Source organism: Lepeophtheirus salmonis, chromosome 12 (assembly GCF_016086655.4).
Source record: "Lepeophtheirus salmonis chromosome 12, UVic_Lsal_1.4, whole genome shotgun sequence".
NCBI lineage: Eukaryota > Metazoa > Arthropoda > Copepoda > Siphonostomatoida > Caligidae > Lepeophtheirus > Lepeophtheirus salmonis.
This window is the reverse complement of record NC_052142.2, coordinates 6,357,209-6,382,326: the sequence shown is the minus strand read 5'-3', so window position 1 is coordinate 6,382,326 and position 25,118 is coordinate 6,357,209. Positions and strand designations below refer to the sequence as shown.

At 30.6% G+C, this 25,118-nt stretch overlaps 1 protein-coding gene and 1 long non-coding RNA gene across 10 annotated transcripts in view; both read left to right on the top strand.

Annotated features, from left to right (window-relative positions):
• Window positions 1-1,695: 1,695 nt before the first annotated feature.
• LOC139906861 (uncharacterized) lies at window positions 1,696-3,479 on the top strand. The gene is made up of 3 exons (XR_011782961.1): window positions 1,696-2,520; window positions 2,572-2,707; window positions 2,770-3,479. It is a non-coding gene; the product is annotated as an uncharacterized lncRNA (long non-coding RNA).
• Window positions 3,480-5,927: 2,448 nt separating this feature from the next.
• Window positions 5,928-25,118, top strand: part of PKD (serine/threonine-protein kinase D3) — a 46,709-nt gene continuing 27,518 nt past the window's right edge. For 2 of the 9 annotated variants that reach the window (XM_071892387.1, XM_071892383.1), the window contains exons 1-14: window positions 6,254-6,694; window positions 6,754-6,930; window positions 7,493-7,629; window positions 8,610-8,722; window positions 8,779-8,912; window positions 8,966-9,052; window positions 9,110-9,253; window positions 9,308-9,496; window positions 9,547-9,845; window positions 9,898-10,190; window positions 10,248-10,423; window positions 17,480-17,635; window positions 17,690-17,830; window positions 22,780-22,919. In XM_071892387.1, coding sequence (XP_071748488.1) covers window positions 6,485-6,694; window positions 6,754-6,930; window positions 7,493-7,629; window positions 8,610-8,722; window positions 8,779-8,912; window positions 8,966-9,052; window positions 9,110-9,253; window positions 9,308-9,496; window positions 9,547-9,845; window positions 9,898-10,190; window positions 10,248-10,423; window positions 17,480-17,635; window positions 17,690-17,830; window positions 22,780-22,919 — 2,396 coding nt within the window. In that variant the 5' untranslated portion in view covers window positions 6,254-6,484. Of the gene's footprint in view, window positions 6,177-6,248; window positions 6,695-6,753; window positions 7,439-7,492; window positions 7,630-8,609; window positions 8,723-8,769; window positions 8,913-8,965; window positions 9,053-9,109; window positions 9,254-9,307; window positions 9,497-9,546; window positions 9,846-9,897; window positions 10,191-10,247; window positions 10,424-17,479; window positions 17,636-17,689; window positions 17,831-22,779; window positions 22,920-22,987; window positions 23,086-23,364; window positions 23,525-25,118 lie in introns of those variants that run through there. The other 7 variants (XM_071892385.1, XM_071892382.1, XM_071892386.1 and 4 more) reach the window with 6 other exon arrangements.

Below are 25,118 nucleotides of genomic sequence, written 5' to 3'. Positions count from 1 at the left end.
CTCCCTACTCATCGTGAATGGACCTCGTTAATGTTGCAATCTCCTTTGTAAGGAAGGATTCGAATCGGCTCTCTTGTGATAGATAATCAAGTTAGAAGTATTTTTCTTCGATTTCCTCTTTCTGGCATTGGTTCTATCTCTTGGAAAACATATCCTAATAGTTTCTGTATTTTAATCTCATCAAAAATACTAGGCCTGATTTTTGCATCTGTAAGTTAAGGACTTAAGGTATCTTTGTTTAAAATACTGCTGTGCTTATCAACTACCTACTTTATTATGACTTTTGAGGGTATAACGAAAGTATTTATTAGCAAAATGTTTAATCAAGATATATTACGTATAATTGACTTAGACTTCTTTATCCGTAACAGTAGATTTAAAAACGCCTCACTCCATGAAATTATAATTCATTATGAACCATAATCTCAGAATAATAACTAATGAAATGATGAAGTAAAGTATTTCGAAATATGTTTGAAGTTTTATGTTTAAAAAAGAAGGCTTAAATTAAATATAATCTACATATTAAAAAAATAAACCATCATGCATTTATGTTAAATATACAAAATTAAACCCTTGCAATTATATAAGAAATAATAACAATAAATTATAAATATAAAATATTGAAATAATAGATTGATCCAAATAATATTTCTTGTTCTGACATGAATTCAGTTAAATATGTTATAACTTTAAGTTGCTCAACACAAGCCAGACGTGGAGTTTAATCAAAAAGTTTAATACTGATATTGGACAGAATCGGATTCAATATTATGAAGAACACCAAAAATAACTTGATTGGCATCGCCCAGAAAAATTAAATTCTTAGCACGTTATTTAAATTTATAGTGACTATAGTAGTGATAAAAACATAATGAAATTGTCAACTGTATTAGTGTAAAAAATATATCTTGTGTTAGTTTGATAGATTATAATTTTCCTTAATGCTTTTAAAATTCATTAATATTGTATCTACCATAATATTATATTATATAAGGTGTTTGTTTGATTGTATGTTTGTCCGCAGATTAAATTTTCCATGGTATTTAGTATGTGCATAATAAAATAATTCGTAATAAAATATTTAATACGGGATTCTAGATTTCATATAATATCTTTTAAAGGGTATGTAAATTGCTATTTATTCTTTGGAAGGTTTACAAGGATTACATGTGTTGCTACAATAAGTATAAGCAACGTTCTTGCCTCCGATTTCAGATACAAAATAGTGAACGTTTTCATTACCAATGGAGCAAGGTATTGCATTAAAATGGCCAAAACCTTATGCAACATTTTCCAATTTTGTTGCCTATAAGTTGTTACACTTATAGTCTGAACAGATTATCAACACTCTGTTCTGATTACTTCTAAAATACAAACACTATAAACTTCAAATATATCAAATTGAGGGATTGGCTACCTGAAACTATTAATTACCATAACGAGTTTTTTAAATACGAAAACACTCCTATTGTTAACTTTGATTCCAAAAGGGCTTTCAGTGGCATGTCCGACATTAATGTAACAAAAAAGTCCAGTCTGATGGAGGTTCACGTCAAAAATAGGATGATCAAATCAAACATGGAGATTTACTATGAAGATAGTTACTAAGATCCTATAAGTTCTAAATAATAATTAAGTAAATAATAATAATACTTATATGATTTATTAGATCATTTAACTATCTTCGTTTTAAATCTCCAATGTTTAATACTTCTATGTTTTACTTTATTATCATAATATCTTTGACGTGATTTTTGTATCTAAAATGTACGATTTAAGAAGCCAGTTATCTCAATTTTATATATTGATACTAATATTATGACTCTTGCTATTCTGTTCAGATCATGAGCTAGACAAGTGACATAGGAAAATGTTGTTTAAGGTTTTCAGGTGCTTTAATTTATTATGATGCATAACCTAGCATTGAATTACGAAAAAATGGAAGAGTTCATAGCGCTTTGGGTCATGATCTTTCAAGGGAGTATGAATATTCATTAATTATTCCTTGATACGTCGTGATGAATGTTTAAGTTAAAGTTCCATCGACACACGATCACGAACAATGCCGCATTGAAACTCAAACAAGCTGACGTGTCCTTCTGTCATGATTCCAAGGGGCCACGGCCAGAGGCACTCCACAACAAGCCAATAGCAAGCAAGCAGATAAAGTAATACCCAATTATAGACTAGTAATACTAATAAGTAATCTATTAATGTCGGATCTCAAGTTTCAAGACTTCACACAGGCCCAGGGCAAGCTGAAGATAGGCGAGAAAAGGTAAATACTATAAATTAAAAGATGTAAAGAATAATCCAGATTATTAATGCTGTTACAGAAAGATACTTATTGCATGTAATAAAAATTTATGAAAATACCCCCATTGTAAATTGTGAAGTTGAGATAATTTTCAGCATGTTTAGAGTCATCCACACCAAATTACGATGAAAGTTATCAGTAAAAAGTATAAAATATTTACTCATTCCGAAATGGAACTCTGAATTATGTACCATCTAATAGTAAGTATTCATTTTTTTTAAATCAAACCATAAAATATGATTCTATTTTAGCTACAAATATCAAGAATAATGATACACAACTCATTAAATGGCAAATATAACTGATTAAATGGTCACAATAACGGGGGTAGTAGCTTTGGATGGTTTGCAACTAGTTTGAGACTAGTTTCTTTACTTAAAGACTTGGGTATGATCATTAGGTTTTCCAATATTACATAGTCAATAAATATTACTTTTTTATCACTTAAGGCTTAGCTATGGTTGATAAGCTCCACGAAATGGTGTTCAGAAAACTCATAAAATGCAAAAACAACTGCTTAAATGGTTACAACAACGGGGGTAGTTATATTGGGTGTAACATCATAATTAGCAATTATACGTATCCTTCATGACAATAGTATGTTGTTACACAATCCTAAATAAGGGGGGGAGGATTTTTTTTTTGATGCCCTTAATAAGGAGTAATATCGCCGGACATTACTACATAATTAGGTTTTGCAATAAATCTTTACGATGGATTTAATTCTAACATTTTTTATTAGTATATTTATTGTCTAATTTTATGATTTGGACATTTACTTTATTATTAATCATTAGTTAGATTTCATCGGTAGAGATATATCTATTATGTGCACAATTGTATATAGCAGCTTCCACAAGAAAAAAAAGGGGTGATTATCTTTTCGATTAAGCTTCACATCTGGTTTGTGTTTTGTGACCTAAAGTTATGACATATTTAACTGAATTCATGTCAGAACAAGAAATATTATTTGGATCAATCTATTATTTCAATATTCTGTATTTATAATTTCTTGTTATCATTGGTTATATGATTACAATTGTTTAATTTTGTATATTTAACATAAATGTATGATGGTATATTTTTTAGTATGTAGATTATATTTAATTTAAGCCTTCTTTTTAAACTTGGAACTTCAAATATATTTCGAAATACTCTACTTTGTCGTTTCATTAGTTATTATTCTGAGAATATGGTTCATAATGAATTTCATAGAGTGTGACGTTTTCAAATCTACTGTAACGGATAAAAAACGTCTAAGTCAATTATACGTAGTATATCTTCATTAAACATAATGCTAATAAATACTTTCGTTATACCCTCAGACATCATAATAAAGCCAGCAGCTGATAATCACATCAGTATTCCCTACGAGTTGTAGCACTGGATATGATGGTACTTTTAAATTAATTTTTATATACACAAATTCATTTAACATATAATTTTTTTTTTAAATGTCAGAATTGCAATTATCTATTTTAAAATCTATAGGTTGTGGTTAATTACAAATTAGTTTATTTATGTTTATTCGATCACTTGTTTTGATATTATAATTTTAGCAAAGATTGATCTCATAGTTATTTTTATTTCTACAATATTCATACAATTTCATAACTTTGAAGATAGAATCCGCATCATTTATTTCCTAATCTATTTCAACAGTTCTTCAAATAGTTAATTAGAAATTGATAAGACCATTTTTGAACCTAGGATTGAGAGTGAAAATATGGATAAGAATCTTTAAATATTAACAAATATCATTTTTCAATGTGAAAACTAAGGGTTATATATAGTTCTTATTGAATATACAACAGTTTAAATTCCTTAAACAATCAAACAGAAACTCTATAAAAATAATTTGAGGAATAAAATAGCAATTAGTGAATATTTATATATTATTGATAGTATGGTTAAGTAATATATAAATGAAAATTACTTAAGTATGTTTTAAAATTGGACATGATTTAGGTATACAAATCATTATTCAATTTTTTGTAAATAAGATGATTTTATTCCCTTTAATATTGTAATACTTCAGTGAATACTAATAAACATCAAAATTATAAAATTAATCATTTCTAGTTTATACTCTTTCGAACTCTCTTTATGTTAATTGTCCATCACTACGTATCAAGAATGAATAAACTGTAATCTTATTCTCTTGAAAAATCATCCTCCAAAACGTTAAGAGCTCTGTCTTTCTTCATGAGTAATTCCTGGGTGACTAAGAAAACCTATTCCGATGGTTGAACTTCTTTTACATTTCCATCTAAGTGAAGACGAGGAAAAGTCAGTCTAAACTCATCTTGGAACTCTTTCCAAAGAAATAGAAAAGCTTGAGTAAGTATACGAATAGAGGGATTATTCTTAGTAAACGAAGATTTATCATAATTACAAGAGATAGATTCCCAAATATGAAGTTATTTGGTCGAATAGTTAATTTAATCACTTTTTAAATTCGCCATTCTTCAGGTATACACATCATGAGTGATTTTTTTTTAAGTAAGATGATATCAGATTTTTATGTAATTTGTAATGCTTTTTTAAATAATGGTATGAACGAAATCTTCAAATGTAGGAAATCAATCATTGCGCAGTGAAGACTTTTTAGAACTCTTTTATCTTAAACATTCATCACGACGTGTCAAGAAGTAATTCATGAATATTCATCCTCCCTTGAAAGATCATACTATTAATATATATATATATATCTAAAGAGAAGAGTCAAAATCACAAGGTAAAAGAGGCTAATTCAAGGCATCATATTCGGTTATGTTAGCAAGATAATCAAATTGAACTCCATTTTATTATATTCAGGATAAATTACAAATTAAGATCTTAAGATGTTAGTTTATGTTTTTCATATTGACAATTTTCATATTTACTGCACTTATTTTTAATATATTATTGATTTCTTCGCTATAATATATTTATTTGAAAATGTATGTTTTGAACTATTTTTTTTTTTTTCAAAATAACTTATAATCTATTTTTTTTTTAAATTAATTTTAGTACCGTGATAGTCAGAGGGTAAAAGTTTTCTCTAACAGAATTGTTTGATAAGAAAAATAAAATACTATTTTATGATTTATTAATACAATTAGAAATATTAATTTCCTCCTCTGTGACGTCATCAAAATAGCCACTACAATTGTAAACTAAAGCGTTAATGTAAAGTGGCGCTACAAGTACATAAACTTTTTTTTTTTCAAACAGAAGGACCAAATGTAGTTCTTTTATAGGCGCTAGAGGGTGTTTGATGAAACAACTGTTTCAAAATAATAACAAATATCTTGTATTATTTATAAATCATTTATTAAATGGATTGAGTTCTAGAACTCATTATGAGTCATTGCGGACGAGTCTTGGTTCGTGAATCGTAGATTTTGTATTTGTTTGAACACTAGAGCAATGTTGAGTCACTGAATACTAATGACTAGATATAATATATCCACTTACTAGTATTCAGTACACTTATGTGTTTATTCTAATTCATCCTTCATCAACTCTTCTTTACCTGTTTGAATGAAATGTTAAATGGAAAAGCGACGTCTAACGTTTAAAAAATAAAAACTATTTTATGTCCAACAACTTTTTTGTTTACTGTGCTACTTTACTTTTACAGAATCTCTCATGGACACACCTTCATAAAATAACCTTGAATGAAACTTCATGGGAATTATTCATTCCTCCTCCAACACATTCTACAAATTGTCAGGGTTACTAAGTTTTTTGTTTTTTTTACATTCCCATTTCTATAGCGCATTTTCACCTTTGTTCATCACTGAATATAGTGCTCCTTTCCTATTGGCTAACAATCAACAGATCGTTTTTTCTTCTTCTTTTTGGGAAAAAGGTTGCGTGATACGATAAAGTAATGCCGTATTAAATAAATTTTTCTTTTTTCCCCTTCCTTTCCATTTCATAGAACCTTAGGGAAAGATTTAATTTGTCCATGAAGGAACATAGTTCATCTCTACGTCTTTTAATCTATAGTATTTACCTTTTCTCACCTATCTTGAGCTTGCCCTAGGCCTGTGTGAAGTCTTGATACTTGAGATCCGACATTAGTAGATTACTTATTAGTATTACTAGTCTAGAATTGTGTATTACTTGAACTGCTTGCTTGCTATTGGCTTGTTGTGCCGTGGCCCCCTTGGAATCATGACAGAAGGACACGTCATCTCCTTTGAGTTTCAATGCGGCATTGTTCGTGATCGTGTGTTGATGGACTCTGCGGAGCTGACTCTGAAATCCTTGAAGGAGAAGGCCTGCCAATTCTTAGAGGACAAGGTTCCAGAGCATGGAATAAAGCGATTAAGTGAGAGGCTACTTCTCTACAGACATGACCATGGGTCCTCCAATGTGTTGCAGGTGCGCCGATGCGCCGGTGCGCCACTTAATCCATCTCACTCTCACTTGCTCTTTTCCAGATTATTAATGCTGTTACAGATATTTTGGAAGATACGATAGTGGAGATAGTGGTGAATGCTCAGCACCTGAGTCATGAGGATATCGAAATCCGCCCTCACTCTTTATCTATCCATTCATACAAAACTCCTACTTTCTGCCACTTTTGTGGAGAAATGCTTTTTGGCATGTTTAAACAGGTTTTTTTTCGAGTTCCTTTATATTTGTCCTATTGTGAGAAATGGCATTGAGGCGGGTTAACACATCATTCCTATATTTAATATTAACTCTTGTTAGTTGATTAAAGGAGACCTTTTTGAGGGCAATTCCTCTTCCAATATCTGTCTGCATTATTACAATCCAACATAAATTGCGTGTACACGCTCACTATATGTGGTAACCCGTCATAAGTCATTACACTTAAAAGTGGATACTGGATTCATAAGTTGCCGCTCAAAGCAACTTTTTGAATTTTCTTCGTCCATTTAATTTTTATTTCTGAAGGACTTTATGAAATCGAATACCTTTAATGTCGAAAACTACGTCCTACAAGAGGAAAGTCAGTATAAAGAGAGGTTGTGTTAAAAATTATTTGCCCAACTTTGATATGTATATTATATCCTCAAAAATATTAACTTAAAGAAGAAAGACAATTTCTTAAAATTGTGTTAAGTGGCAACTTATCTATTGACCATTTAGTAAAAAATGGTATGGATTTAATAGATTTGACCTCCTAAACGTTGGCTACTATTAATATTTCAGGGTTTAAAATGTGAAGGATGTGGATTAAATTTTCATAAACGTTGTGTTTTCAAGATTCCCAATGACTGTAGCTATCGTAAAAAAAGAGTATCGTCAATAGTAGGAAGTTCTAACTCCACAAACTCTCTTGTTTCAAGGTAAAATATTATATGGTTCATTATTATTTTTTATTTTATTTTAGGAAGAAGGGAGTGGAAAAACTGGCGTACGCTCTAATTTCACTATTAAATATATCTTGAAATTGGTAGGATTTTTTTTTACAAAATGATTTGTACTCTAGTAAAAGTCACACTAGTTTTTTTAAATTTTTTAAATGTAGTTGAACAATGTTCTACCAAATATAGTTAATTTTTTTTGTATTTTTCTCAGAAGTCTGTTGTATTACTTTGTATAGAGCAAAATATGATTTTTTAAAAACTGCCATTGATGTAAAAAAAAGTAAAAATGAAAAAAAATAATTATAATAGAACTTTTTTTATTACAGCAAATCTTTTAAATTGTAGAAAATGCATACTATAAAATTTTAGATATAATATAAAGCCATTGAAAAAATATTTGATGTCAAAGAAAATCCTTCATATTACTTTATTTTTGTATGATTATTTTTCAGGAACTGTATTCAAGATAATTTAATAAAGAATTTATCTTTAAAATGCTTGAATGTGTTTTATCAATTGTTATTACCTTTAATTTTAAATTATATATTTCTTCCACTTCAAAATATGGCTCTAAATCAAAATAATACTAAAAGATCGTGATTTTAAAAAGGTTTTGAAGGCCCAACCCCTTGCGGTAGCAGGTTTTAATGGTAATTTTTGTGATCTATGGCTTAAATAACAATAATAACTCTGGGTTATAGGCTGCTGGCAAAAATGCTGTTGCATAGTGTGATTCTCCATTTTAACGAATACTGTAAATAATTATTCAATGCTTAGTATAAAATCTATTTTTACAAATATTTATCACAGTTATGAATATATTCATTTTGGAAACTTTAATTCCCGATTTCTCGATGTAATAATATTGTATTTGAGTTCTAGATCCACGATATTTTTGATACTTGCCTTTTAATCATTTGCCACTTTTTATGGTTGTATTAAACATTATATTTTTTTAGCGCAAGCTTATGTTCATCTAACTTAGATAACAGCTACTTACTATCCCCCTTCAGAGATGGCAGTTTAAGCCCTGCAACTTCAAAAAAGGAGCGTTCAGTGTCAATTATATCAGGTTTATTTTCTTCTCAATATAAAAATGTTTAAAAATATTAATTATAGAGCTTTTAGCTGGTAGACCGGCATGGGTTGATGTTCAAATGGCTACACGACTAAAAATCCCTCATACATTTTTCATTCACACTTACACAAAGCCCACAAAATGTCATTTTTGTAATAAAATGTTGGTGGGTGTATTCAAACAGGTGTGTTAATCAAGTTATTATTGAATTATTTGTATTATATAAAAACTGATTAGGGTCTACAATGTAAAGATTGTGGATATAATGCTCACAAGAAGTGTACAGACAGACTACCAAGAGATTGTTCTGGTGAAGTACCTGAGGTATGCATTGAAACCTTTATTTTGTCAATTTTTTTTTAATAAGCATTTTCTGTTAAGAATGTGCAAACAGAAAAAGATAAATCTGAGGACATATTTGATTATGAAAATACCAATGGTGACGATTCTGAGGATGATTCACATTCACTTATTTCGGGAAATACGTCTGCGAATGCTTCCGAAATATCTTGTCTGGATGATATGGTTGAAGATGATTCATAATGAGAAAAAAAAAAAAATAATATGTTCACCTTTCAGACTATTCGGCCTACTATATCAACTCAACCAAATATACCTGTTCAACGTTTGGTTCAAAGTGTCAAACAGACTAAACGTGTTGGGTCTAAGATATTGAAAGAAGGATGGCTCGTTCATTTCACCAGTAAAGGTTCGATGAAGAAGCGTCATTATTGGCGTTTAGATACGAAATCAATAACCTTGTTTCAAGTTAGTTATGGCGTCGTTTAGTATAATATTGCTAACTTTTCATCTGTTAGTCTGACTCAGGTGCAAATTATTATAAAGAAATTCCACTGTCAGAAATTTTGTCTGTCGAAGCATCGAAAAAAAGAGAAAGCATGAAACAATGTTTTGAATTAAAGACAGCAAACTTGTTTTACTACGTTGGAGAGGATTCTCAAGAACGAGAAGAATATGGAATTGGTATAAAAATTGCCAAAGAGTGGGAAGTTGCTATTCGTCAAGCTTTGATGCCAGTAACACATAGTGCAGCGAGTATAGAGTCTGCTGTTTCTGTTAATTGTCAGATAACATCAACATCTGCTTCGTTAAAATTGTATGAAGTCTCATTTTATAAAAATAGTTTTGATGCTTCTTTATTTTCCTAGGAAGAGTTTCGAAGAACGAAATGAGGAAACACTATCTCAGCTCTATCAAATATTTAGTGATGAAATTTTAGGCTCTGGACAATTTGGAATTGTTTATGGTGGAGTGCATCGTCAAAATGGTGAAGCTGTTGCCGTGAAGGTTATTGATAAAATGAGGTTTCCGTCAAAGCAAGAAGCAGCTCTTAAAAATGAAGTTTCCATACTTCAAAATATACACCATCCAGGTGTTGTTAATTTGGAAAGAATGTTTGAAACACTTGAAAGGATATATGTAGTTATGGAAAAACTTAAAGGTTCTATGTTTTTATGAGTCCTAACTTTTATAACTATCCAAAACTTATTTACTAAAGGTGATATGCTTGAGATGATTTTATCTAGTGAACATGGGCGATTGTCGGAAAGAGTAACAAAGTTTGTTGTAACACAAATTCTTGTTGCACTTAAGCATCTTCATTCAAAAAATATAGTACACTGTGATTTAAAACCTGAAAACGTTCTTCTTTCATCTAATTCAGATTTTCCTCAGGTAAGTTTTTAAATTCATGCATTAATATAATAGAAGTATAATTACGGTCTATATAAGAGGGATGTAAAATTTGATTAATGATAGTAAATATTCCGGAAAATATCAATGCTATTTTTAGAAATGTTATGTATATATAAATCCCGTTTGTGTCATGCTTTTGGCGGTGCGATATCCGCCGTTGTTTGCTCCTACATTGAGTCCTATGAAACACATTTTTGCTTAAAATATCATGATATTTATACATTGCTACTTAGTTTTTTTAGTTCTTGATTTAGTTTTCGAAAAATGAAATCCAGATTAGTTTCCTGCAGGCCAGGCGGCCAATTTTGGCACAAGACGACTTCGGTATAAAAGTAAATAAACATATATGCGATAAATGGGGGAATTTTTTTTTGACTACCCGGTACAGATAATTCATAGCCTTAATGTTTCTTGGAGTGTCTTATATAAATAAATCCAATTTGACTATTAATAATCTTCATTCATCTGAGGAATCTGTCAGGAATAGACAAATAATGAAAATGCAATTATCACTTTCTTAATACAAAATAGAGTCTTACTTTCCATCCATTTCTTTAGATATGACCATGAGATTTTAGTATCTTTTAATTGTTTTGAACGATAGAAGAGACTCACAAATCGAAGTAATAAGCATTAAGCAAATATAAGTTCAGATAAATGTGCCGTAAGGATTGTATGGCTCGAATTCAGCCTTATAAATGGAATTAAAACCTCTTATTAATTTGTTGAAGATGAGTAATTTGTTTGTTATGTATGTCAAAGACATACAAAAAGAGTTTGTGAGGTATCAGATCATTATTTTATGTGTATAACTTCAGGAGAAGTAGATTTAAAGGTGTATATGTGATATTTTTTTTTCATTTTAAAGAACAGAAATACTTGTCTAAAATTTATTTCTATTACACCACTGTATTTGTGGGCATCCGCTTTTTTTGGAGGATATAACATTGAATTTAGTGTTGCGTCTTGACGAGGGAGAGACACAATCTTATTTATAATAGGAGAGATCCAGGATGACCAAGAGACATGAGAAGAAGAATTGGAGGAATAATGTAACACTGTTTAGATCATGTGTATTCTAACTATACTCTAATATATTTACAAAAGACGATACTATTTATAACACGTAAAAACACAGTACTTATAATACATAGACGAATTTACAAGAAGATAAAAACATGTAAGGAGATATTAAATACATAACATCACCCCCCCAAGCACCAAATCCATGGCGGTGCTTAAACAGGTTCCTCTCCATGAACAGCAGCCTATAGATCCGCTCCATCCATGTCCAGGCGAGGACAAAACATTCTTCCTTGTACTGCAAAAGTTTATCTCCATAGACGTGCCGTGCTCTCAGCACACGCACCGGAGAAAGGAGGACAATACTCCTCATAAAGGTTTTAAGGACCCGAGCACCTTGCTCGTCCCTGGGAGAAATAACATTCACCCTTGTTGAAGTTTTAAGGACCCGAGCACCCTGCTCGTCCCTGGGAGAAATAACATTCACCCTTGTTGAGGTTTTAAGGACCTGAGCACCCTGCTCGTCCCTGGGAGACATCTTGCTCGATGTACCCTCATCCAACTCTGGATGATCCAGAAGAGAGACCGTTCCACATCCATCAACCAATGATGTGAACGGGAGAGTAGGAACAGTAGAGAACCAAAATTGCGTAGGAATAAATCCATTTTTAATTATGTGGTCCCTGACCCGGACACACACTTCACTTCTTGAAAGTGACCAAGGTTCTCTTCCTTCCTCCACGAGGCCCAAACATAGGCACAGTCCATATTGCTCCGCCTTCCGCAGACGAACGAGCGTTCTCCCCATCGACGAAAAAGGGCTACCCAACTCCAACAGGGCTAGCTTCGCCGACGATCCCACAGCAGGGAGGTCACGTGATCCTGATCCCATCCTCGTCGCCAATGTTGCGTCTTGACGAACGAGAGAGTCAAACTTCTTTATAAGATGGTGAGATCCAGGATGACCCAGAGACATGAGGAGAAGAATTCACGTGGAGGAATAATGTAACACTAGATCATGTGTATTCTAATTATACTCTAATATATTTACAAAAGACGATACTATTTATAACACGTACAACACAGTACTTATAATACATAGACGAATTTACAAGAAGATAAAAACATGTAAGGAGATATTAAATACATAACATTTAGTAGATGCATTGTCAACAAATACTGCTAAATCTTCCGCACAATTTTTGTTGATTATAATGAGATTTGGAAAATACGCTGAAGCTGTGGTCGGGCAAATGATTTTTAGCAAGAAAGTTTATAGAAACTTCATCAAATACGCCATAAATAACCATGTGTACTACAAAATTCATAATTATATAATTTATGTTCTGGCTCCTGTGAAGGAAATTACTTGTTAAAAGTAGAAGAACTTTGCAACAAGAAAATTCTTACTCACAATTATGACATTGAATTTCAAGACGCAGAACACTACTTAAGCCCTATAGTTCATGATATAAAAGAAATGCCAGACAATTTGAGCCTCTCTTAATAGTTTCCTAAAATTATTTTAGAACAAGAGATTACGAAGACTAAAAATATTAGAAAAAATTTACATGATCAGCTTCATCAAATATATATATATATATATTTATATGTTGCATTTAAAGTAAGAAATATGTTAATATGCAAAATAACTAGTTCATGTTCATAATAACTGAATTAGACTGGTTTATATGCAATATAACTGAAAAAGATCGTTAATGTGCAAAATCCTTGAAATAATAAATTTTACATTATTTCCAAGACCCTTTCCAGAGACACAAATTGATGCTCAGCCCATGGGATATGCAACATGTCCACAAGGCTTTATTTAGAATAAGCACCTTTTTGTCAATTCATGTATAACAATCAAGGACGCCATCGTAGTTGATGTCTCGGCCCACGGGTTGTCTTGCGTCCCAAAGCGACTAACAAATGGGTTGGAAACCACCGCCAATTCATGTAATATCATCTGAGACACAATCCACTATAGACACGACATATATACGAACCCACTGGTTGTTTTGTTGACTCAATTATAATTTGTAACAGGAGTTGAGATGTTTGCACTAGTAGAAATGTTATAAACAAATATAGTCGTTTTATTTGGTGTCAGGAAAGCTCGCATACGGAAACTATAGAGAATAGATATATAGTGAAACTTTATATTGGGTTTACACGCATTGGGAAAATTCGTATAGAATAAAGTTTGCCGGCAGAAGACTCGCCTTCTTTTATTGAATATAAATAATAATCTCACTTATGTATCTAATGACCAATAATTCCGAACCAGAGACAAAATAAGTAAATATTCATAAATATATGATTAAAGAAAAGTAAACAAACAAGACAATAATTCGAATGAAATAAGTGCTATTCACTTAATTATCAATTATCATTAGACTTATTACATGATGGATTATTCATATTGGAAAAGACTCATGGTGGGACAAATAAGCATATCATGAAACATCAGATTAGGCAAGATCAGTGATTTCACTGAGAGGATTTGAAGAGGCACTTAAAGGTCGAATCGTACGAGAGCACGAGGAAATGAGAGATGTATGGGAGGAAAAATGTACATTCGGAGCAACTTAGAATTGAAATCTAGAGAGATGTGAACGATGTTCTTCGTCTCTTCATTAATCTTCTTACTTATTTGAAGAGTAGGAAGCAGGTTAAGCTACGTATTCACTCAAGGGACTTGAATCATCAGTTATATATCTAGAAATAGGAATTAATACCTCCAATAAATATCAAGCCAAGTTATGATATCCTTAAAAAGTGACTTGTATACTCCTTCAACAAATTTTCGAGTGTATATTCATAATTTGATTCAATGACATTTGAATATGTAACTTCATTTGTAATATTAAACTTCATTGATATTTATCAAACAATATGTATAATACAACTTAATCTAATCATTCATTCCAATTCAAAATGATAATCTGGTTCCCACTTTATTAATGTGTATAGCTGATATTAATATCGATTCCTTTGTCAATTTTTAATGACATTAATTGATTTATTTGACCAGGGCCAAGGCTGTTGGTATAGGTTATATCATGTTTTTTTTTTAAATCACCATCAATTTTTAGGCATAATGTAATATTGTTAATTATGGTACGTATGGTTGGGGAATGTTCCAGTCCTCCTACATATCAGGTGCTCTTAATGCTATTGTATTTTAAATTGTACTAATTCTATGCCTACGGAACTTTAGAAATAATTCCCATAAATCTTGATAATATTCAAAAAGCTATTTTCTTAATAATTGGGTATAATATCACATGATATAGTAACATGCCTCCATAAGTAATCAATTAATACATGTAATTGAAGACACATTTATATTAGATATGGTCTAAATTATTTGTTCTTTCATTTTTTTTTTTTAAATAATATAATTATTAACATATATAATATATTTCCCTATCAGATAATATTTAAAAGGAATGTAAATTCCAAGATATTGCTCTGATAAATTTTAATTTTTCTTTGGAATTATATTGCACTATTACTTCTTGCAAACTTAGATTACGAGTTTTGTTACCAAGTTTCATTGGTACAATATTGCCACGTTCTAAATCACTTTTTTTGTCATGCCAAACCTTCTTCTATTTTTAAATAATCTATCCATTTCCAAAAATTTGGATGTCTATTAGTAATAGAGCTTTGAAGGTCATTGTGGAATCATTCTACACTGGTATTAGTTCTTTATTTTGTTATTAATTGTTCTCGAGCAAACATTTCACATTTCAATTGGGAATGTTGGTGTCACTCTCCTTCTGCTTGGCCTCGCATACCCTCTGTGTAATACGTATCAAAATAAGAAACCAACTCTTGGTATAAATCACGATCATCAGCAAGCTCGACATATCCATCAATAGCATCTGCAATTGGCAAACATACTAACGCGGTGAAACATTTTTTAATTAAAATAGGCGTCGTTGCAATATCTTAATTTTAAAGCTAAGTTTGAAGTTCAAGTTTTTTAAAAGCTCTTTGACTTTTTATTAAATATACCAGTTTTACAGTTTAGATATAGATTGTAAGTAATAAATGCTAAGGGAATATAGAGAGTTTCAGTAGTGTTTAAATATATATTTACATTTATTAAAACAAATGAATTAATTAATGGAATTAAACATTGACAAAGGAATGGATATTAATATTAGAAATACACATTATTAAAGTGGGGGCCGGATACTCATTCTGAATTGGAATGAATGAATATATAAAGTTGAATTATCATATTGTTTGATAAATATCACTGAAGTGTATTACCACAAATGAAGTTACATATTCTAATATCATCATATCATATTATGGAAATACATTCAAAAGTTCGTAGAAGGTGTACATACGTCATTTAAGTTCTCATAAATAGTCTTGAGATCCATTGGAGGTATGAATTTTCAGTTTTATATGTATAACTCCGGTGATTCAAGTCCCTTGAGTGAATACGAAGGTCAACCTGCTTCCTACTCTTTAAATAAGAAAGAAAATTAATGAAGAGACGAAGATGTCGTTCTCATCTCTTTAGATTTCAATTCTAGGTTGCTCCAAATGTACTGACCTGTACATTTTTTCTCCTTTACATTTCTCGTGCTTTTGTACGACCCAACCTTTGAATACTCATCGAATCTTCCCAATGATTTGCCTCACCACATCCAACCACCTCTTGTACTGATAGATCCTGGCTCACAACGAAGAAGAACTCACAGATCTTTCCTAATCTGATGCTATGCTTATTCATCCCTCCATAAGTCTTTTCCAATATGAATAATCCATCATGTCTAAAGTCAAATTATAATTAAGTGAATAGCATTTTTATTTTTTCCATTCGAATTATTGTTGTTTGTTTATTTTTCTTTTATCATATATTTATTCGAGGAAGGTATCAAGCCTCCCTTGTATTGAATAAGATTACATATTTTGTCTCTGGTTCAAACAAAGTATTCATTACATAAGTGAGATTATTATATAAATTAAATAAAAGAAGGCAAGTCTTCCGCCGGGCGACCTTTATCCTATACGAATTTTCCCAATGTGAGTAATCCTAGTACAAAGTCTTCCTATATAAATTTTTCGTATGCGAGCTTTCCTAGATCCGTTTTATTTGTAGGCAACTTTTATGAAGAAATGTGGGAAAACGAAATCTTCTGAATATTAATTATATGTATATATTTTTTTCTATTTAAGTATAAAAGTCTCACCTGATTAACGTTTATCATACTTTTGTCAAAGTTTATTGGTGTGCTACATTTAGCCCATGGATAATAATTTTACCACTCCTGATTTATTTTGTAGGCAAAGATTCAATTTGTTTTTTTCTCTGCCATTTCATTGCCGATTCATAACTGTACATATAATAATTTATTATTCCCTCTAAAATTATAATTTTGAATAGAGTGAGTGATAAGTTTCAAATATATTTATTCAGTCTTTAGAACCATTGGGATTCTTACCCTCTTCTTTCGTTTTGCCTTCAATATAAAAAAAAAAATCCTACGTTCCTATCTTTTAATACCTATTTGTCTAAAAGTGGGATCACTATTGATTTTAAATAATATATTTCAAAAAGAGTATTATCAATTAATAATTACTCTTAATGATTTAAAAAAAAATCTGAACAAGTTTGGGTATCTTTATCAGTTTATTATAAACACTTCATTTTAAATGCTTTGTTATTTCTTCGATTCAACTTATACAAAAAAAATATTTTTTATAGCTTTATTCCATTAATCTAATGTTTTAATCTTGATCCGGTCTAAGTTAAATATAATTCAGATAAAAAAATACATTCTTATTGAACATTATTTCTTGAGGCGCACATTTGTTTGTTGTCTCATTCGTTTAATGAGTAAATATTTATCAATTAAGCTTCTACATTTTAAACTAACTATAATGAGATTGGTTGATCGCCATATTTTTATATTCTGTTTAAACATTTCATTTTTCAATTTTTTTTATCAATATTTTTAATTTAGATGTATATGTTCATTTTAGGTTAAATTATGTGATTTTGGCTTTGCTAGAATTATTGGAGAAAAAGGTTTTCGAAAGTCAGTGGTTGGAACTCCTGCTTATTTGGCTCCAGAAGTGCTGAGGAATAAGGGATATAATAGAAGCTTAGACATGTGGAGTACTGGAGTCATAATATATGTATTCTTGCATTTTGAGTTTTTTGAATGATTGTTGGATAATATATGCTTATAGGTTAGTCTCTCGGGAACATTTCCATTTAATGAGGATGAAGATATCAATGAACAGATACAAAATGCAAGTTTCATGTATCCGACTCATCCTTGGAAAACGATCGATTCTAAAGCAATTGATCTCATAGGTAACTTACTTCAGGTATGTTATCAAAACATATGTAAATTTAAGTCCTTCCAACTTTTAATAAGATGTTATTTTAAATACTTAATGTAGAACAACTGTTAATTTTTATGGAATATATGCTTTAACAAATTTTTAAGAAAAATATCCCTAAATTAAAGTTCTTGTAACTCAAAGAAAAAAAACTAAGAAAATTTTTTTATATATAGGCTCATTCAATACATCAAAACATAAAGTTTCCGGAGCTTAAAGGATTTTTTTCCTATCTAAATTATGTTACGCGAAAAAATCACCTTTTCTAAAGAGATAAAATGAGGCTAATATATGTTACATGAAATTAATATTACGATATTGTTTTTTTCTTGATGTAAAATAAAACACGAGGAGTTTTTCATTTATAAAATTGAAAATAATTCCTTTACTTTAAATGTACTTCTACACAAAACGGTAGGCTTAAAATTTATTAAATTCAGTATCAAAATGTAGGTTAAAGTCTTGGGATAAAGATAATCTAGAATTTTTTTAGTTGTGTACGAAAAAGTATGACACACCCATTTGACCCCACTTAGGATACAAAAGTGTGATTTCTTTACTTTCATTGAAATTTTCTAAATTATTTTTAATTAAAAATTATTGATGCAATGGATAACTAATACATGTAACGTTAATATAGAAACATGAAAACACTTGAAAAGTTCTCACAATTTCGTGAGACAAGACTCAAAATGTAAAAATACACTGGTAACGTAGTATTTTATATTCACAATAGCTAAGTATTATCCAGTGTTGCTCAGGCTATTGAGGAAGAGGGAAATCATATTGAAAATGGTAAAATTAATTAAGGAAATTAAAAAATATATATTCATAAAATACTTCTATATACTAATAATTATAATATGAATGTTTCATTGTTGTCGAAAAAAATCATGCTCTAATAACTTGGATTCTTCAGACTATATCAATTCGATTAAGTAAAGTAATTAACAACGTCTCAACCCCCCTTTCCCCTCTAAGAAAAAAAAACACCATTATTATTGCCTTAGTAACCTTAGTATTATTATTATAAATATTTAAAAAAATTATGCTTAATAAGCTTGAAATTTGCCAAATAAAAACATCCATTTTTATTTGGCAAATTTATATGAATACCAATTTGCAGAGAAATTTTTATTAACTGTATTCCATTTACTAATCCCATATTCCTTAGGAAGTTTATTTTTTGCTCTTGGAATAAACGAAATTGCAATTTTAACTGATTTCTTTTTAGCCCATAACTTTTTTGATTTTGAATAAATTTAGAAAGTTTAGTAATTCGTATAGTTGTTTTAAATACCAATCACTTATTGATAAATAACTTACCCCCTATTTAGTCTCCTTGAACTGCAAAAAAACGGTTTTTGGGTATAGCATAAAAAACCCCTTATATGAACTCCGCAAAGATTGACACTCCAGTTGTAGCCTGTCAAAGCTCAAAAGAGGGACCCATGCAAAATTTCAGCTTCCTAGGTTCAATGGTGAGGGAACGTATAAAGGACATCTCCACACACACGATCTCTCTTTTATATATACAGATAACAGGTGCAATTTTGTTTCTTTTTCTTCTTTGTAAAAGTAGAAAAGTATCTCTATGTCGTATCTTGTGCATTTTAGAATTTAGTGTCAAATATAAAAAATTCTACAAAGCCATCTTTCAATGGAGTTCATCATCCCATGGTCAATTCTAGAGTGTCAAGTTAATACTTTTTTAAGCCAGGGCTCTAATATTTGAATTTACATATGATTATTATTCTTAAACATACCCCATGGTAGGAATATTGGGGATTTAAACACTCATAAGACACTGTAGAGTTTCAAAAGTTATCCCTTCTAAAACATTTTAGACTCCATTCTTCCAAAAGAGACTTCTAATAGCTCCTGAATTATATTACGTAAATGAGCTCATGTACACAATATATGCATTCTTGAGAATACTTACTAGGGGGTGCAAGGGTATGAGTGATTATATCCTGGAGCAAGTTGTTGATGACAACAAGGCCATTCCAGTAAAGATTAGCCTACTAGTGGATGAGTCAACAGATTTGTCAAATTGTTGTCAGCTATTGGTATTAGTCAAGTACGTGAAAAACAATAAAGTGCAAGAAAGTTTTCTCTTCTGTCACTCACTGAAGATAATATCGAAAGCCATAGATGTTTTCAGTATGATTAAAGAATTATTTTCAAGATACCAACTTCATCTTAACAGGATTGGTTCTATATGTACTGATGGTGCACCAGCCATGCCGAAGAATCGTTTAGGGGTTGCTACATTTATGAGAAAATAAATTCCTGGCCTGAAGATTAACCCCACTGCTTTATTCATCCGCCGGCTCTTGTAGCAAAACCATGCCCCAAACCTGAAAAAGACTTCGGAGATTTGTGTGAAGATTGTGATTATGATTCGTGGTCGTGCTCTGAATCATCGACTGTTCAGTCATTTTGTGAGAAAGTGGGTAAGGAACACACTGCTGTTGTACCATGCCAAAGTGAAGTGTCTGTCACGTGGGTGGGTGCTATCTCGTATGTTTGAATTGCGAGAAGAAATTCAGCAGTTTCTCCACGGACTGCGACAAGAACAGGCTGGATATTTTGATGACCATGATTTTTTTCAAATGCTTGCCTATTTGGCTGATATATTCACAGCACTCAATGAGCTCAATCCCTTACTACAAGGAAGAGAGATGAACATTTTGATTGCAAGTGAGAAGTTTGCTACATGCAAAGACAAAATTGTTTTATGAATTAGGCGTGTAAAGAAAGGGAACTTGGTAAAATTTCCTTCCCCAGAAGAAACAGTCACAGAGGATGCTTCAGATTTTGTTTCTAAAATTGTTGAACATCTGCAGATAACGTGCACATCATTTGATGACTACTTCTCGTGTGGAGAGCTACAAATCTCAGTCATAATAATTCACAACATACCATGTCAGTTATGTGAATAAAGAATTAAATAAAGTTTTGTTACTTACACATTATGATTATGATGTCAATATTGATTTTCATCCATTCTGGAAGAGGGTGTGAGAACTGGTTGGTGAATTGAATGGGGTGCGAACAAGGAAATATGTTAAGAACCACTGATCTAGAGGCTATAGAGAAATACGATTTTTTTTTAAATTACATTTTTTCGATCACTTATTTCACTAAAGAAGTTTTCGGAGTCTCTCGGAGTTTCTACATCACATCCCATTTACCTTGCTATTGATAATACACTCAGGAAGTACAATAAAAAATAAGTTATCTTTTTTAATTATAAAAAAAGTTGATTTGTAAATTCTAAAAATTTCCACACAAGATATTGTTATAATCTTTATGATCATGCGTACTTATCCAATAATCAAAATGATTATTTAGGAAATCAAAAAAATGAAGCATTTAGACGCGTAGAGTATCAAACAGAAAAGAAGGAGAATTCAAAAACTATGCAAGAATGTTAATGAATTACTAAGTAGTTGTTAATGTAAATGTGTCAACAAATTAAAAACTCCTTCGGAAAGTATATGTGAATTGTGATATTGATAGCTCAAATATTTAGCAAATTAAAATGACCTACTAAATTTTGTTCACTAGATACAAGGGTGAAGTATTTCGCAACAAAATATCCGCAGTCGCAACAGAGCCAATAACGTCATTAAAAAATTACATTTTTATAGGCCAAAAATTTCAAAATCGTGGGAGTCAATATTCGGTACACTTCTTTTATCAAAAACTTAGTTCTCTTAAATGCAATTAAACGGATGTCATATAGGCTAAGCTCCAAAATAGTTGCCCCCACCCCTTAATTCCCTTTTTTATTGCTTTGAGTGATGTGCCCTCAAGCCTACTTAGGGGAAAATTGGCGCCAAGCAAAATTATAAAGTGAGCTTCTAAAATAGTTCAAAGAAGATGTTCGAGATTAGGAGCTCATCTTAATCAGGTTAGCTCGTATGTGATTCACAATAATTATTTTACCACAATGGATGAAAAATGGCTGTGATATAGGATTGCCACATCGTCCAATTTGAATATTAAATCGGCTTTTGACTCTGTTTTATGCTCCTTCTGTAAGGATGCTGTAGAAACCTCTGAGCACCTATAACTCACGTGTTCCTTCGTTGCTCCTCTAATTTCTGTGGTAAATACGATTGTCGCAGAAAACTACGGAGATTTCCTCAAAAAGGAGATTGGTTGGTCTCAACGGGAGCCAACTTTCTCAACATAATGGAGATAGAGACACTCATTTCAAAGGTCCAGATGCAATATAATCGGCGAGATGCCATAAAGTCTCCCTTCCTACTAGTGTCCCTTATTAAGAATTAAATTAAGGTAATTGGAAAATTCTTAAAAATGTTACCTACAAATTTTATTTTACAACGTTTCTATAAGTTCATTTATTTTATTATAGTACTGTTCGTATTTTAATTTGAAGTGTTGTGAACTTCAAATAATAATAATTTAAAAAAAATTTATATAAATAGGTATTTAAAAAAAAAAAAAACTATATATACTAGGTTAGGCTAGATATTTTTTTATATATATTTACGCTTGTTGCAATTTAATTATGTTCATTCTTTGTTGTACCATTGACGGGGACATCAGAGAATAAAATAATTGCAATATACTTTTTTTGTAACATGTATCTTAAAATTATGATATAAATATAAGATATTATAAATTTATCCTTGTATTTGTGCTATTTTAAATAGGGAAGGTTCTTCTTTCTTTTTCAATTATATTTTTCTCTATACTTTATTTGAACAGTCAGATTATTGTAAGCAAAAGTGTTTCAATCTATAGTATTTTTTTTTTATCTTGTCTAAAATATACTATGTATGAGTTCAACTACTATTTTTGGTTGGAATGTACTATTTACTATCACTTACTATTTTTTGCCAAAAGTTGGTTTCTTACACTGATTTATATATTTTTATCAAAAATATTATTTTATTTAGGTTAAGAGTAGAAAAAGAATATCAGTTGACAAGGCTCTGTTACATCCTTGGCTTTCAGATTATCAATGCTGGTTGGATATGAAGGAGCTAGAGAATAAACTTGGACAGAGATGGTTGACGCATGAGTCTGATGAGGAAAGGTAAAAAATTAAACTAAGTCCGTTTATGTAATTTAATCTTGAATTTTCAAATGTTTGCGGGCTTTAAGCCTTTTTAGTTTGTAATAATGTATTGTGAGATATTCTTGCTTGGTGTATGTACGTATATTTGGGAAATTGGTTTCAGAAATAGCTTCTTAATTACACGGTACGAAATTTATTAGTACTCGTCTTTATTGTATGATACTTAGTGTATTTTATACCTCATATATTTAATGTTCCAGGAATTAAAAAAAAAAAATCGAAATTTAAATTCGCCATTTTTTATATTAAGTATGTTTCAATTTCTCCTGTCTATATTTTGATTTACGATTTTAATCAATTTATATTAGTTTAATAAATCTTTTTGGCAATGGTACTCTTAGTAGGCGTATTAAATGTGGACTTTAAGTAATGTAAAATAAATTACATAAGAGAACAATTACAGGGTGAATATTCACACCAATGAATTTAGGCCAATGATATTTATATTTGAGCGCAGGATCCAAAACGGATCTCAGTTATTCCTCACTCGTCTGGTTTTTGCGATATCTGGAATTATTTTAATTTGGGACAAACATCGTATAGATTCATTTTTTACCATTTAGGTAATCATCAAATTTAAATTAAGATAAATAAAACTTATGTTAAAGTATATTGTTCTGAACTCGATATATTTCCTTTTTTAAGCTTAAAAAGGCAATATTTTATCTGCATTTATGCTCTTTAAATGTAAAAGATTCTCTGTATAGCAATAATCAATTCCCCCCCGCCTACCCCCTTATCATCTAACAGGCAGCTTGTATTAACAAGGGTCTTCATTCGGTAATACTACAAGAATCGCACCCGTTTTCCCCTCGTATTTAAAAGTAATCCCATCCTTAGTGATAAGGAATATTATCATTTCTATTATAGAAAAAAAGATATATTCAAAAAAAATGTATCTCCAAAGATTTTTGTTCTACTGTATAATTTTTGAGTTATTTTATTTCTTATGGGGCTTAGTAACAAACAGACAAACGTATATTAATATTGTTTAAGATTTTAATCTCTTATAATGACGTCATACTCTTTAATAAATAATAATATTAAATTCGAACAAAAGTAATTATTTGTTATTGGAAATACTTCAATTTTCTTATCTCCCTTCATTTTTTCAATCCTGTAATCTACTTCCCACGGAAGGATTCGACTATTATCTGTTAGAGTGCTTTGTATTTTTTCTTCGGATTAGTTTTCATTCTGTCGTTTCGCATTGCATTCCGGATTAATTCATCTCTTGTGACGGATAATGAAGTTAGAATTATATTCCTTCGGATCTCTCTATTTTCCTTTCTGCTGACTCTAGAAGAACATGACTTTTTCCAGCCTTAATGAATTAAAAAATGAACTGAGACCTTAGCAATTATCAAATTTAAAGAAAATACATCTTTTACCTGATAATACTTACAATCTCTTATTTGATTCCTTCTCTCTTGTGTATCCCTTTTAAACGATGTAAGTTAAATAAAAACGAAATATCGTTTACGTACCTATATTTGAGCTATTATATTTATATGAAAAAAGAATGGTATAAAGTATTTAGGTTTGTCTTGTCTATGTTTGTGTGGATCTCAGTATGTTTCAATCCAGGTTATCTATACTCGGGAATTAAATAATAATGACAACTGCGAAAGAAAAGAAAATTCTTCAGATTACTAATTCAAAAAAAAAAAAAAAAAAAAATGGGGCAGCTAAAAAGTTGATCCGATTTACATCACTTTATTTACGTATAGAGTTGTTTAAAATATGACCTACCGGTATGTAAAAATGTAAACATCTCGAAGGCGTTTTGTATGTTACATGGAGCGTGTAAATCATCTTAGAACATTGTAGATACTTGATCTATGAAATAGCTATGTTGCATTCGGTGTGCGTGTTATATATTTAAAAAAAAAAGTATATCAATTGTATAGAGTTTTATAATAATTTTTCTTTTTAATTGGAGGCGCACACTCGATGCAACATGCCAAATTCCTGTAAAATGTATTATATTTTATACAACTCTATACGTATATACTCATTGTTCTCGCTTTTTTAATATGACGTTCACGCTCGATGAAACATTTATATTTCCTGTATCAAGTAGGTATATATGCAAATTACTAACAAATGACTATGGAACACATCCATCGATACAAATTTTTCTATTTTATTATATAT